The 16,385-nt window shown below is 37.5% G+C and overlaps 1 protein-coding gene across 8 annotated transcripts in view; it reads left to right on the plus strand.

The window, feature by feature from the left end:
• The window catches only part of MTM1 (myotubularin 1), a 44,474-nt gene that overhangs the window by 1,383 nt on the left and 26,706 nt on the right, over nt 1-16,385 (plus strand). For 6 of the 8 annotated variants that reach the window (XM_062584596.1, XM_062584601.1, XM_062584602.1 and 3 more), the window contains exons 2-6: nt 10,611-10,682; nt 11,667-11,739; nt 13,173-13,267; nt 14,272-14,382; nt 15,352-15,453. In XM_062584596.1, the coding sequence (XP_062440580.1) occupies nt 10,620-10,682; nt 11,667-11,739; nt 13,173-13,267; nt 14,272-14,382; nt 15,352-15,453 (444 nt within the window). In that variant the 5' untranslated portion in view covers nt 10,611-10,619. Of the gene's footprint in view, nt 1-1,054; nt 1,167-10,610; nt 10,683-11,666; nt 11,740-13,172; nt 13,268-14,271; nt 14,383-15,351; nt 15,454-16,385 lie in introns of those variants that run through there. The other 2 variants (XM_062584598.1, XM_062584603.1) reach the window with 2 other exon arrangements.

Below are 16,385 nucleotides of genomic sequence, written 5' to 3' on the forward strand. Positions count from 1 at the left end.
GTTTATCAGTCGGTGGTTGCTCAGGAGACTAGCAAAAGAAGCACCTGCCGAGGAGACAGGTTGCAGCATCGTTAAGGCTGAACAAACTCTAGTATTAATATATTCTTTGTGTGTATTGTTGCAATATTAACTAATAATAGTTAATTTAGAATGCCAGTTTAGCATCACGGGAGCAAACTGTAAATCTTTAATTTTATGTGTGTGTGTTTTAAAAGGAGAACACATCCATTTGTGTAAGAACTTGAATTGTGTGAAAAGCAAGTTTCTCTTCTTCTCCGTTCTTGCTGACTTCCCCTAATAAAATTTCATGTTAAATTCATGTCAGAATATTTTTTGGAAAAGAAAATAATAAATGTTTATATTCTTTGGGAATGCATGAGAGAACAAATACTTAACAGTGCACTGTAAGATGTTCAAATATGTATGGTGAATGTATGTATGCTAAGGTGTCTATATAGAATTTGCATGTTAGGAAAAAATTAAACCTGTGTACCTTAAAGTTTTAGGGAAGAAAGTTCGTCAGCTCACTCCTTACCAGCAGGTATAGGATCAAGTAGTTGAAGGTACGAGATAAAACATAAGGAGAATTATTACTGTTTGTTTTCTTCTCCAGAGTGTTCTTAGCAGTGACTATTCTGGGGTTTTGCTTCATTGCTGAAGTTTTTAAGAAGTAGTGTCGGCTGGAATATTCTGGCAGCACAGACAGTACGTCTTTCTACCTGTTGCAGTTCTGTCAATGGCCTGATACAAAATTCAGATGTTGTTTGAATGTTGAAAGTGATGAACACCCTGCTATCCTTTCATCTCACACTGAAGGGGGCCTCTGTTTTCCCAGCTGAAGTGACTTACTAAACCTGGAGGCTTCTTGAGCGCGGGAAAGTAGAAGTAAATGTTTTTGAGCAGACTGGTTTACACTTTTGTGTAAGATACGTGATACGTGTTTGTGGGTTTTTTGTTTGCTTGTTTGGAAAAATCTGAGTGACTAGTTTCCAGCTTCTTCACTGGGTGGTTGCATGTAATAGGTGGAAAGGCCACACGCCAGGGGCTTTTCAGCGCTATGCATCATGTACATCGGCGGGTGTGAAATCTGTGGTTTCAAGGAAGTTCCAAACGTCCTGTGCCCAGGGAAGTCCGTGCCTGTTACTTGAAAGACAGCGTGCCCAAAGGTATGGTGCTGCCCCGTGAATGGTGTGGGCAGGGTAATCTTGACTACCCCTTCCTTGGGAGTGAAACAAAGAACAATTTAATGACTTCATCAGTGCTCCGTCTGCTTTTTTCAGACGGAGACAAACTCAAAATGGTATTTTCTCCACAGTATCATGTGTAATTCAATTCAGTGTGTATTCAGAGAAAGAACACTTGTACAGGGAGCGGGAACTAAACACAGCAGATGAAAGGGAATGAGTCTAATACATCAGTGGTACATGTTATCAAAGGAAGGTTGGAGGAAAGCCTGAACAAGGGATGTCACTTTAGCCGTGATAATGTAGTTTTTTTAAATACATTATATCAATGCATAACAGATATAATTTCCATTTCTCCTGTGGAATCATCAGTTATATCTTTAGCAGTAGAACTATAGTGGCCTAAGGGGATATCTTTCAAGAAGAATGAGCAGAGAGCAGCTGAAGGCTTTCTTAATAGAAAACTTTGAAGCTATATTTGCTATCCCATAGGCATTCTTGTCAACTGCATCAGCTTTTGACAATGTGGGAGGTATACGTTCCCTGCAGGGGACGCAAAGTAGGAAAAGTAGTCTGAGTGGGGTTAGAAAGCCATGGATCAGCTAGCAGGAAGAGGCATCCTATAGATGGATTGCTGATTCTGAAGGTAACCTGACAAATGATTCCTAAAAAACCCTCTTTTTTTTTTTTTTTCCTTTCTACCTAATCTAACTAGATATAAAAGCTATTTGTTATAGAGGGTTACATATGTGGAAGGAGACCTGCTATTTATTCTGATTCAGTCTCCTGATTGTCACCTCCACTTTAGAGTTACTACTCAGAGTTATCAGAGTAAATAAGAAAAAGTCAGAAAAATATAATAATGACAGAAGAAAGGTGTTATGCATAGAACAAATTCAGGAAAACTGTAAGTGTAGGAGTGGGCAGAAATAGTTGTTAGCATAAGTTACAGGGAATAGACCTCTGACAATGCTAGAAAACAGGACCTAGCAAATGAATATATTTATTACCACTGAAACAGATGCTGGTGCTAAACATGTCCAGAAGTGTAGGTGGTGGGGCTCATAGGATCTAGTGGCACTGAGGAAATATTTGGTAAAATTTCTGGTTTCAGCTACATGGTTCTCTTTGTAGAACTTCATTGTTGGGATTTGTCAATGTCTTCAAAACTACCTGGTGTAATGATGCCTATAAAATAGGAGTGAGCAGGCAATTGGTACCCTTCTAATTTGTTTGTTGCATTAGCAGTCACTTGACCGTTGTGCACTCTTTTTTCTATCTGCCTGTTCACATATGTTGTTCATATGTTCTTTGGCGCAATGACTTGCCCTTTTAAATATGGGCTGTATTAGGGAACTAGAAAAAGTTTTTTATGTGACAGTTCCGATTCTTCACAAATACATACAGCACTCCCATGTTGGTTTGAAGGTTTGCCATTTACAGTCTGGCAGAGCATCAGGCATGCTGGAATACAGTTTTCTTAAACTCAGAAGTCTGGGAGAGAATTTGCTTCTAGCAAACAAGTAGCTCTAGTTTCTAGTAGTGATACTATTTTACTTTTTTTTTTTTTTTTGGGGGGGGGGTAGAACTCAGCCAGATTTTGCTGTTCATTACTGATAAGCTGGATAAATTGACTTAAACTTTAGTGTGGAAGGGCAAATACTAGCTCTATTTTTTATATATTCCACGTGTACAGTATCCTCTTGAGCCTTGTATTACTGATACGATTTTTGTGTTCTAGTTATTGCTTGAATTGAGAAGGCTCTTAGAGAGATTTGAAAGCTCATATGCTTTCCCTAGACAATGTAGATTCAGTAGGTCCGTGCAGGTAGGGAAGGATGATTCAGACATTGAAGGGAAGAAGACCCGCTACTGGCATAATCAAGTCCGAGATCGATAGTAATCCTGAGGTTTTGCTTGGGAAAGGCAAAAGCAGCAGAACCTATTACTGAGATGTTACACTTGAAAGCATTTTATGTCCTGTAACTGATGGTAAGGTAGAAATAGGAGATTATATGATCTAGTAATCCATATAGACTCCAAAGAAAGTTTGGAAAAAATGTAGGCAGAAGCACATAATTTGATCTTCAGCAACAAATCACCTTTGCACATCATAGGTAAAATTTGTCCTTGAACTCTGACAGAGAAGAAATCTTAAATGCTCTATTAAGTGATTTTAGAGAGCCTCTTCCTCTTCTTGTTTAAATGATGCTTGTGTCTCACAGATGTGTTGATTTTCCATATGTTTTATGGAACTTTATTTTTGTTTGCTCTCACTTGTGTAACAAGTGACAAGTAACTGCTACTGGCCTCAAGTGTGTGAATTGGCATTGTGCTAAGCATGTTCTTGATGTTGGTACTGTATATGACTTTCAAATGTTAAAATCTTTTTTTTTTTTTTTTTAAGTATAACTAAATGTCAGTTGTATAGAGAATATGAGCAAAATCATTATGTAAAAAAATGAGTTTTGCTTATAAATAACAACCTGCACTGGTATATTTTACTGTTCAGAAAGCCTGTCCCCTCTCTCCGTTACCCCTTGGGGAAATAAATATAAGCAAGGATTTCTGTGCAGTTTGTTTTTTATTTTTTCTTGATACCTGATACTTGTTTTGATACTGGAATGCTCTGCTTTACATTATACTTGTTTTTCAGTAGCTTTTTTAACCTTCGGAGATCTCTGCTCCCGTTTTTCAGTTGTCAAATATAGTTTATCTGTATTGAAACATAACTCATCACATAAAAGATGAGTTTGCAGACTTGTTTGGCTGATGATGGCCCTTTGATCTCACTGTGTTCCTTTTTGGTTTATTGGCATAGTTTGGGGCAGCCAGTGTCTGGAAAACTACCTTCATTGCTAGTGATATGGAGCTTTCTTTTGACTTGGTAACCCTGTAGGTTTACGTATCTATTTCTAAAATTTATTAGATCTTTAATGAGTTAAAGGACTGTTGTTGATGTCATTAGCTTAAACACTCGTTTAGTAATGCTAGAGATGCTGATGCTTATTTCAGTGACCATCTAATATGGCATTTTAGTCACTGTTGTTAGCATAACCCTTTAGGACTGATACTTTTCCATTTTTTTGAAAGGATTTATGTTTCCTTCCTGTGCCTCCACCTCACACTTGAAATGAAATATGCTTTTTTCCCCCCTCTTTCCTTTTCAAATTTAAGCTTAATTTTGTTTCCATCTTACTGAGACGTTCCTAAAGTTCTACTCTTTTCTGTGTGTTATTTCTGAAAACCTATGTATTCTTTTCTGTTCTATGTAGTTATAGGGTCTACTGGTATGTTTTTTCTTAAGGAGTTTGACTTTATTTTATGCTTTTAATTTTATTAAGGCAGCGTAACACAGTATTTTTATACTGTCTCTGAAGGTTGTTATACAAAGATTAGAGAGCTTTATTTCGTGCAGTAATGCTGGCATACCTTGCTGTAAATCTGCTTTTTCATTTTCTGTGTGAGTATGAGCAGCTTCTTATGTCTAATTGCACTAACCTTCTTTCGTCTCTCAAACACAATGAAAAATTGTTTGCATATTTAATTCTTTTCTCGTTTAAACAACTTATGATTTGGTATCAAGTATAACTATGAAAATGACTTCACTTTAATTTAGACAAGCAGATGGATTGCAGATCTTCAATGAGTAACCTAATGATCTGATCTCTCTCAAGTATTAGAGGATAACTGTCCACTTGTAAATATTGCTCTTTTTAGAAGTGCTCTAATTGTTTCCTGAATGATTTCAAAGCTGAATAGTGAAGGGAAGCATAATAAATTTTGTAGCTGTATTTTTAGGAGAAGCCTTGGAGGTGAACAGATTTTATGCGCAAATCATTATCTGGAGCAGGATAATGAGAACTGGCATTACCTTGTGTCTTGTTACAGATGTTGGGACACAGTAATCAAAATGCTTCTAGAAAATGTGCATTCAGTCTTTGAACTTTTTCACCTTATTGATAAATCTGATATCTAAAACAAACAAACAAAAAACCCCCCAAAATACCAAAAACACCCCTCATCCCTCTTCAGTTGGCCTTATGTGGATAATAACTGATTCGGCTATAGTTGTGGGTCTCACTAACATCTTCTGCACTTCTACTCAATAGATTGTCTTCTGTGTGATAACTTAGTGGTTTCATTTCCTCATCTTTCCAGGTTAACCTATTGAACACTATGGACTATATAAAAATGATTTTTTTTTTTTTACATTAAGTGCTGTCAAAATTGTTTTTGAACCAAGTGATAGGCAGGCACAACATTAAAAGATTTTTTTTCTGAAGCTTTAATCCAGTAATGGAGGGTCAAGAACATTAAGTATCTGGGAAGTAGTGCTCATAGCTATTTAGTTGATGAAGTTTACTTGATCTCAGATTTTTTTTTTGATGATGTTCTGTTGCTGTCTTCTGGGCACGTACTAATGCTTTATGTATGTAAAGATTTAATGTAAGCATGGCCCAGTTAGTTGTACAACAGTTGCAAGTTACTTGGTTTAATTCTGGGGTGAAGACAAAGCCTTAGAAGGCCTACTGAAATATTAGATGAGCCTTAATTTATTCCTGGATCCTAAACACACCTAGATTCCTCAGGTTGTTGTGGCTTACAGGGCTTAAAAGCATCTGTTTGTCTTTCCAAGGTGCATGCATCTTGAAGGGGAAATAAATGTGCCAGTGAGTTCCTGAGCTTGATAAGGGACTGATGGATGTACTGACACAGCCTCCCCTCTGCTGCCTTTGCTCTTTCCATCACCTTGCATGTTTCATAGGCTCTAAAGACAACAGGCAGCGTGAGAAGACCCACAGAAGTATATGGTGGGTGTTTTGTCTCCCTCCAGTCTGTTGGCAGTGAAGAACCCTAAGGGAATATTACCTAGTTACTTCTGATTTCTTAATCCTCAAAAGCTTATTGACAAGTTTTAAACTTCATGTAGATTTTGTCTGTGTGCATGTGCATTTCTTGGTAAAAGTCAACGGAATCCTTGAATTGCCTCCTTAATCTGCCCTTCAGTGCCCATCCTCTCAAAAGTTGTTGTGACTCCATTGCCATGAATCCTAGGAAGCACAAGTGTAAATATCATCTAAAAAAAAATAGAAATACAAGTCCCAAGTAATTTGTTTTAATTGTTATTGTAAGATCATTGGAGCCTGCATTTCTTGGTAGCGTTACTATATTAAGTTTTGATAACTTTAACAAAGCTTTGTTTATTAGATCAAGCTAAACCCAGAAAAAACTGCTTTGACTTCTTGCTACTCTACATGAAGGAAAAATGTTCAACCGTTTGTAACTGCAAAACATTATAAGCAAAGCTGTCTGATTTGTTTTAGATTTTTGTGGCGTAATTGTACTTCTGTTGCACTGCTGGCAAGCCTTGAGGTTTGTGCGGTTTTCACTTAATACAAGTATATGTGGGTGATAGTGGGGAATAAAATACATTTGCAGTGGAAAATAACTTGTAAGATTTTTTTTTCCTGTGTGGAAGGACTACTGCTGTTCCATAATAATTAGAAAGATGTAGCTATTTTAAGCCTATGATGGAGTATGCTTTTGAATTGTTCATGGCAATATTACTTTGGCAGGTTGCCAGAAACTGTTTCTATAATTTGTCAGAAAAATAATATTATAAAAGGAAATATTTAAGGTTCATTTTAAAAACAGTTTTTGAAAATATTTGTTCCTTTTATATAAAGGAAACCACCTCTTTGAGGATACATCCTTGATTGACAGTACTTTTAAATGAGAATTTGATCTTATCTGTTGCCTGGAGGTTGGACAGGACTTCAGGAAGTCTCTAATTCAGCCTCTTGCTCAAAGCAGGGTCAGCTTTGAGATCAGACCAGGTTGTTCAGAGCTTTATTCATTTGGGTTTTGAGAGCTGCTGAGGGTGGTGACTGTACAGCTTCCCTGGGCCCCTCTTTCACTCTTTCACTGCTTGGCTGTCTTGGGGTGGAGGGAGGAGAGGAGAGGAGTGGATTTCTTTTTTTCCTTCTTTGGGACCCAAAACTGGGCACAGCACTGAGTAAAGGGGTCTGACCACCTCCCTCGCTTTAGCGGCCGTGCTCGTGCTGCTGCAGCCCAGGACGCCGCCGCCTTTGCTGCGGGGCCGCGCTGCTCGCTGCCCTTCAGCTCGCTGCCCTTCCGCTCGCAGCTTAGCGAGACGCCTTCCCGCTGCAGCATCCCTCTGCAGCACTGCTGCCCGCGCACCCGGCCACCAGCCTCTGTTGCTGCAAGGAGTTATTCCTTTGAGGTGCAGGACTCTGCTGCTAAGTTCTTAATTTAAATCTTATTCCTTGTCTTATAAAAACAAAATAAAGTAATATAAAAAAACATAAACTGAAGTTTAATTACTTGACCGTAGTTTACATATAAAAATCAGGCAAATGTGGGTGGTTATAAATGTGCTGCTTAGTACTTGGGTTTTTAAATTTTGCTTGGAAATCCAGCCACACTTTAGGTAGCGTTAAGAGAATTTTCACTTACGTTCTGGCAAAGTAACTTGCATTAATTGCATGATGGATTTAAAAATCTGACAGATAACACTTTACCTCCAATACATATTTATTGAACTTAATTAGCTCTAAACAAGTCTAATTTGCATCATATATGTTGGAAATGAAGCAGCAGGTGGTTGTAATTCTGTAATGATACATTCTATAGACTATTTCCTATGTCTTGAAATGGAAGTCAGTGAGTAAATTCATTCTCACTGTAAAGTATGTCTAAAGAAAGCATTTCTGAGGAGTGTTGAAAGCATTTTACACAAAGTAAACTCATTTATGTACATGCAAACTCACACACAAAGTTCAGCTATAAAAACTGTCCCAAAGTCTCATTTGCTTGAAGTGGCCTAGTGGGACGGCAGTGAGGAGGGGAGGTGAGCTCCACACTGCGGTATCCTCAGGTGCCATAAAGAGAGATTTTTGTAACTAAAGGATCTCAGTTATTTTAACTGATGCAAAAGTTGCAGCCAGTGTTCTTAAAGTCAAGTGATTGGGTTTGCGATGTAACTCACCTCGGGTAAAGCTTCGCTTCCATCAAAATTCAGCGTGTGTGTAGTAAGGGAGGAAATCTGGAAGTCGATGGAGGAAGCAGAAAGCTTTTAAACCTCTCCATACTGTTCCCAAAGCGAGCAGTAGATCTGTGCTAGGACTGGAGGTAGCGTTAAAAACCTTCAGGAATATCCATGCTAGCTGTGTTCTTGCGAGCTTGGGCACAGGGAGCTGTGACGGGATGGGCTGGCGCCGAGGTGGAGGTCCGGGATCCCACGTGGGATTGTGCGACTGCTGCGTCTCCGGCTCTGCGGCTTCGCTGGTGGAGCCGCGGTAGCTGCAGGATGCAAAACCAGTGTGGCTGTGCCCAAACCTGCCGCAGCCCAGACTTCCGTTTGCAGGGCGCATCTAGCCAGAGCAGCCCCATGTTTTGCAAGCCCCTTTCGGGGCTTGCTCGGACTCGTTTGCCTCGCTGGTTGGTGCAGCCCTTGGCTTAAACTTAGGTGCGCTCCGGCAAGGCGGCCTTGCGCTGCTGACCCAGGAACGGGAGGGTTCTGTGCTCAGCCAGCTTACGCTGGGCCTTTGTCTCTTACCTTATTTCTCGCAATAAGAACAAAAAATACTTCTCATGGGAAAAATATTTTAAAACAAGCCTCCCAGTAAATGTACCTTTTATCTTTATGAATACCTGTTTATTTGAAAACTTGAACATGCTTTAATAAATTAGGAAAAATAATCTAAACTTAAATACTGGATGCTTACGGACAACAGACAAGTTAATGTAACAACATAGAAAAAAGTCAAATATGCGATATGTATGTAAGATATGGCAAGTAAGGAAAAACTGCCAAAGTATCTTCTTTCAATTTTCTAGACTCTATAGTCAAAACATTCATTTCCAATGTTGTAATAGTTTTTTCTTTGGAAGGTAGCCTAGAAGAACAGTAATTTAAAGTAATTGCTTATAGCACTTCATTTAAATCTTTAGAGTTGCACTAAAATTTGCTCAGGACCCCTCTTTCACAGTTTGGGGAAAGTTGAGATTGCAAGAGCTGGGGGAAGGAAGTAGTATCTCAGTGTGCAGGGCTGTACAAGCAGCTCGATATTCTGAATCATTTTTCTTCGTTTACCAACTTAATATAGATTCTTTTTTTTTTTCTTCCCCTGGAAGAGTGTTATTTATGCCTCTTCTGATGAGCATTATCACAGAATACTGTAGTTTTAAGTACAGTGTCTTATTTTCTGTGTTTTCTTTATAAAACATAGAAGAATATTTGGACGTTGTAACAAGGTAACAAACCTGTAGGATTTCAAGTGGGTTTTTTTTTTTTTTTTTTTTTTGCTTTCTTCCTGTGCAGACTTTTTCCTGTACTGCCCCAGTAACTTCAAAGCTTTGCAGATCTTGCAGTTTAATCTGTTGTTACTGCTCAGGTAGGTCAGCTGCAGCATCCCTGAGAGCCTGTTGGGCAGGAGCACGGGCTGATCTGTCACGGTGCAGACACCTATGCAGACTTTTCTCGCTGTAGAAGGGGGACAGAAGGTGCTTATTTTAGGCTGGAGTGTTCCATTTATGCAATGGAAACAAGGATTGGGCAGTCTGTAGCCATCTCATCCCCTTCCAGATAGCTGTACAGTGTCCAGTGGGCTTGATGAAGGGTGTGAGACTAGTGAAGGGGAATTATTTGCTAAAAAGTTGCTGTCTGGACAGGGAATGTGAGTTTTTTTCCGTGTGTGTATTCTAGACACCCCTTATGCAATAGCAGGAAGTGCTTTAAAAGGTTAATTCTGATTCATGCATTTCTGTCCTTAGTCAATACAATTTTTTTAAAAAAGTTTCAATCTAAAAAGAGCCTTTTTCTTTAAATATATCGAGGCTATTGAGTCCAGAAGGTAGTACGCTCCCTCTTCTGGTGGGTTAACTGAAGTTTTAATTTAGGAAATGGGGGAAGGACGAGGAGGTTTAAATGTACAAGTACTGTGGAACTCGCTGTTTCTCCTTTCCTCCTGTACTGTGCTTTTCTTTTTTAAACTTCCCAAAATACTTGAATATATTGAGATACTTTTGACTTCAAGAGCTTAATAATAATTGTTTAGTTTGTTCATGTTCCTAAATGAAAATTATAAACATAAATGCTCCAAGTAGATTGTGTTTCCTAGTGTGTGTATCCTGTCACTTAAAGCAAGTGCTCTAATTTCTGTTGGCTTGACTAATAATAGTATTCAAACTGAATTATAAAATACAGCTAGAGTGGGATTATTCTTTATAAGAACCAATTCCAGAGCTGGTGATGTGATCTCTTTTAATTGATGCCATCCTGCAGAATATTCTTGCAAGCTCTTGATGTCTACCTACAGACTTTCAGTGTCTAAATCTTTCCTGTAAACAGTGTGTAGTCCAAGTGGAAGTTTAAGTCTCCAATATATGCTTTCTCATCAGATACCTATTATGGCTTCATCATCAACACCTAAATATAATTCAAACTCTTTGGAGAGCTCCTCAATTAAAAGGGTGAGTGTAACGTTTTTCATGTTTTTAAACTGGATGTTGCAGAGATTCTTACCTTTCATATTTGTGTCCAAAACTGAGTATTTTTGGATGGCACTTCTCTTGATTGTATACATTAAATTTTATTGCTAAAATTCAAATACAAGTCAACTAAGTAGGCATAATATGTTTCAGTGTGGTTGAGGGATATACTCCTAATCACAAGTCATGAGATCCCCCCCCCCTTGAAATCAGTTTTGATATACCTGTGTATTACTATTTTTGCTTTCTACATTGAAATTTTCTGTAGTTTTGTTGCAATTTTGGCAAATCTAGACTACAGAAACATTATGTATTGCAACTAAGTTTTATCTAGTTGTGTGTCCAGCCCAGTTTAAAAATGTTGATCTGTAGGGGGAGTATGCACCATAAAGCCAGCTAAAAGATTCGTCTATGCTTTGGGTTGCTCTGAGGGCAAATAAAAAGGCGCTTGTGTGCCAGAGCAGACACTAAAGTTTTAAATATTTTTAGAACAGTTCTTGGAAATAAGATTAATTTTTATTAGTCATTCTTAAAAAGTACTAAACATGCTGAAGTCACAAATAAGTAAATTGTGTGTGGTAGTTGTGAAATATTGCTTAAGTGATTTCATTTGATTTGCTTTTCTAAGCTGAGTAAACTTTTTTCCTGGAAAATGCAATGTACACAATTTTCAGAAAAGTCATGGTATAGAAACTTCATTCCAATTTAATGCAAATATTTTTAGTTATCCTGTAGAAAGGAGAGAGATCAAAACATGCTCATGTTTCAGCTCTATTCAGTGTTTAATATTTAATAATTGCAGTTTAGCAGAGTGGTGTGTTTTCCTCCTTTGACTGACTGTGTCAATTTCTGCTGTGGAAAAAACTGTTTTTTCACATACTGGTATAGCCTGTAAGATTATTCTATCTAGAACTTGGAGCAGTTGCAAATGAAATACGTTCTGCTGTTGTACTTCTTTCTCTTTAGACTCTAAAAGATGGCACTAACTGGGAACAAAATGAGGAAATACCTCGTCTGCCAGGAGAAACTAGAGTTACAGGTATGAAGTTATGTAGTGATATAATGCAGTGTATGTTGAAGGAGTCTGATGTACATGAGTCTTACTGGACTATTTCATAATTTAGAATGAGTTGGACAGAGCAGTAAGTTGCATTAAAATTCTATGAATTATTTATTTTAAATAATCACTTTAGAAACTTTAAATTCTTGGCTTCCACACATAGATCCTCCAGTACAAAGAAATACCAAGTCAAGATGTGTGATAATCGTATCTACATACTAAGTAGCAAATGTCTATTGACAGTACTCCCTCAAACCTTTTTGAATTCAAAAGACAGTGAAACATGTCATGCACTATACATTGATCTCTCGTACGGTAGTGTGTAACTGTCGTCCAAACTGTTGCTGCAGTAGATACAATCTTAGCTTCCTTTACACAACATGACAGGCCCTTGTCGGCCTTGACATGTCTTAATGCTGTAGCATGATGCAGTTGAATGTGTGGTGCAAAGTGCTTCCTTATTTAGTGAGGGCTTTTCCTGGAAATTTGCTATGGGGTATCAGAATGCAACTGAAAGAGGCTTTATATTTGTGAATCCCTTCATTACCCCAGTGATTTTTTAGATGAATTTGTAAGGAAAGTGGGTTAGACCAAAACTAAAGTGGTGAAAATAAGTACCTGTGTTCCTGATGGGGAAAGACATGAGGTCCCACAAGATAGGTTGTGGGACTGTGAAGAATATTTAATAAGATTCTTATGACTGTTTTCTCTGCGGAGGGGCAGCACAAAGGAAGGAGGGTGCTTGTTGTGGAAGACAGATGAGTAAACTGGGTTCAAGAAATGAGTGAACAAGGAGAAACAGGTGGCTTGTGATGTTTCACTTTATTCTTTAATGGAATTGCTTGAGTGGTAGGGGTTTTTGAGTAGCATGTATATTAGTACTCTGTTCTGTTACTGTCCTTGCTGAAACAGTGCTGGTGGTCCTGCTGTATTCAGTTGCCTGAAATGTAATGGTTCTCTTGAGGATGGAGAGTTCTCTAAAAATTTTGCAACCTGAACTATACTTTAATGCAGGAGAACTGGTTGCAGAGCACTAAAAGATCTAATGATACCAGCAAAAGATTTTACTTGTTTTGGGATATTGAATGATGCAGTCCAGTAATGCCAGGGAGTACTTAAGTTGCTGTACTATGTCCCACCCTCCAACACATAGTGACAAGAATGAGAAGAAAGCAAATATAACTAGGAAGACTACACTGGAAGAATTTAGGCAAGTTTAGTATTTGAAACTTTCACGTTTTCTGAGTTCAAATGAACAAAATTCAGTTTTATGCCTTTTTTCCTTTCATTCAGCTTATTAGAGTGGTTCTTATCAGTGCAGTTAGTTTTATTTTACTGTTGCTTAATTGATATTGTCCTTAACTCTGGTTTTTCTTTTCATAATGTTGAAGAATTGCTATATTTCTTTACAGACAAGGATGTTATTTATATTTGTCCATTCAATGGCCCTGTTAAAGGACGAGTGTACATCACAAACTACAGACTATACCTAAGAAGTGTGGAAACTGTGAGTAATATACCCTCAGTTACTTCCATGGGATGAATTAACACTGCTCCATCCTCATTCTATCACTGCATTTGATTTACTTTGTGGCCAGTTAGTTTGTTTCTTAGTTTAGGCAGAAGTATACTTTTGGAACTGCATGGGAGAATTTTTGCTTGAAATGTTCTGTAATATTAGTAATAATACTTTAGTTGTGTAATGATTAAATAGCAGTTGTTCCTGTGCCACTGAGAAATCCTTATTAAAAATGGGAGTTCTTCAAAGTTGAATGTGTTTAAATGTATAACTTTTGCCAGGTAAAACTACAGTTTAATCACTTGTACTGAACTGATGATGCTTTTACCTTTGCAGTTTCTTGATAGCTATTCCGTTCACACTTATTTTGTGACGGATCAAGGGCAGTAACTATGGACAGTTTTAATAGTTCTTCAAATACAAAGTTTTTAAAATGGCTATCAGTAAACCAAGATTTTGATTGTTCTTGGTGTTGAAAGAGAAATACTTCAATAGAATATGTGGTTAAGGGAGTGATAGTGTTTGATAAGCTGTGATATGAACGAATGGAATGGACTGTTGTCTGTTTAATACGTTTTTTATAAAAAGATTTAAGATTACTGAACTAAGATCATTCTGGTTGCAACTGACTCTTTTAGTAATCTCCTCTTTTAATTTTGTTCTGCTTTATTCTGTGTGTCAATAAAGCAAAAGCAGTCAGAAGTATGCCACAGAATTCATCTTCTAGGGTGTTTCCACATTGTTTTCTTTCCTGCCAGCTGTCTTACAGTATAAAATATTTGCTGTTGGTGCATGTAAGACTGTCTGATGTTCAAGCGTACAGAGTGACTGTGCAAACTTGCTAGACATGTTGAGAGGGAGACAGTCAAACCAAGAAACACGCTTTTGTTTCCTGTATGTTTCATGTCTGCTTTCTATTGTAGAATACGTAAGAACATTTTGCTTGAGTTCCTTTTCAGATTAATCCTTCCTTCCCCAAATTTTCCTTCTAGGACCCAACTGTGGTACTGAATGTTCCTTTGGGTGTAATTTCAAGGATTGAAAAAATGGGAGGAGCTTCAAGCAGAGGAGAGAATTCTTATGGATTAGATATAACATGTAAAGTAAGACTTTCCAATAATTCAATAGAAAACAATCTACATGTTCTTTTTCTCACTGCTTACATATTGTAGGAATGAAAAACTATGTACTCCTCACAGCTGAATTTGAAGAGAACTTTTGGGAACTGGACAGGGAAAGTACCTTTTGTATAACGGAGTACTTACCATTATCTCTGCATGCGCTCTGAAGGAGTGGTCTTTCCGAATTGCTGAGTGACAAGTGACTTTACACAGTAGTCTGGTTTGAGAACTGGGCTGTGGAAAATTGAAACTGGCATCATTCCTGCACCTCTTCATTTGTGTTATTGGTTCTAAATAAATTTTATTTTTTTTAATAAACTTTAAATCTTTTAAGAGCCATGCAACACTTAAAGGAGTTGGAGCTTTTGCAAGCTGTAAAGGCAGTGAGAGGTTAATGTAACACCTATCTCTGTTTTCTTAGTTTATGAAAAAAATTGCCATGAAAAAAATGGTTATGGAGGGAATTCCCATTGAATAATCCCGGGTCCTGTTTTTGACTCTTTAATGGAATATGCAAACACAGACCTTTTGTTTTCAGTTGTTAATGTGCACATTGTCCCTACCTATTTTTTCTTCACTAACTTCAAAATTAGCAATGTAGTCTAGACAGATTATTAGCAAAGCTGCACTTTGGAAAACTAGGGTAACTCCTGTCCTGCAAGCGTTCAATAGCCCATGAAACTTCAGTGAATAAGATATTCACTTCTGATGACTTAATGTCAAAGCACTGTAACTGTGTTTTCACCACACAGCATGTGAGGCTGCTATTTGTAAAGTCATAAGCGCTCTTCTATTTTATGGGATAAAAAGATAAAACTAAACATTCACAGCAGTTTGAGGTGTGTTGCAAGCAGATTCTAAATCATGTTTAGTGTATAATATAGCATTTATACATCAAACAGCAATACTTTACTACTTTGATTCTTTTAAAAGATAATGCCTTTGTTTTAGGATATGAGAAATCTACGGTTTGCATTAAAACAAGAAGGGCACAGTAGAAGAGATATATTTGAAGTCCTCACAAAACATGCTTTTCCTCAATCGCATAACTTGGTAAGTCGCATCATTTCTTATCGAGTTGTCTTAATGCAGGATTTCTGCCTACTAGCTTTGGCTGCTTGACCTACTAATGGAGAGCATGGCTGACTAAAAAGAATAACTGGAGAATCTAGTGTCAATATAAACTATGGAAGACTAGTGTTTGTATGTAGTGTTTGAATTGTATGTTTAGAATAGCTTCGTCTTTGTATTTGTAAAATTATTGATGCTATGTGCTACACTTAAGGTACACTACTAAGCACCTCTGACCCGTACAGCTTTCATCCTTTCCTGAAAAACAAGAGAGGCTAAGTTATATTCCCTAATCAGAGTAATATAATAGCACTTGCATGGTTTGATTTCTTGAAAGCATTAAAACCTTTGGGCAGTCTCCAAGCTAACAATAAATGTAAATCACCAAGAGCTTTAATTTAGGACAAGAAGACATGGTTAGCCAACCATTATTTTGTTGGCAGTTACTGATGGATAACATAACCAGTAGATAATACAGTAATGAATTTACACAGACATACTGCAGGTAGAAACATCTTACGGAGGGAGCTGAGCAAGAACAATGTTAACCAACTGTTATCTTCTGGTTTTTGCCAGAATCAGTATAGTGTACTGGGTGGATCACTTTGGCATATTTTTATTAAAAGCTTTCTGTTTTCTTCTGTAAAATGAACTTTCCGTTTTATTGGGTTGCATTTATTTAGACTAACTGTGTAAGATTATTGGATCATCACACATCGGCAGAAAATGTTGGAGGGTTGTGCTTTGAATTTGAACTTTGTTCACCAAATTTGACTGCATGAAGTTGCAGCAAGAATCTTACTTCATTCTCCAAAGATATATGGACTATGCTCTGTAAACATTTATTTTTTAATTTTTCTGTAGAAATTTAGCATTCAATATTCAAGTAGTCTGTAGAACAGAAACATAAGGAA

The sequence above is a fragment of the Rhea pennata genome, chromosome 11, assembly GCF_028389875.1.
Source record: "Rhea pennata isolate bPtePen1 chromosome 11, bPtePen1.pri, whole genome shotgun sequence".
Lineage (NCBI taxonomy): Eukaryota > Metazoa > Chordata > Aves > Rheiformes > Rheidae > Rhea > Rhea pennata.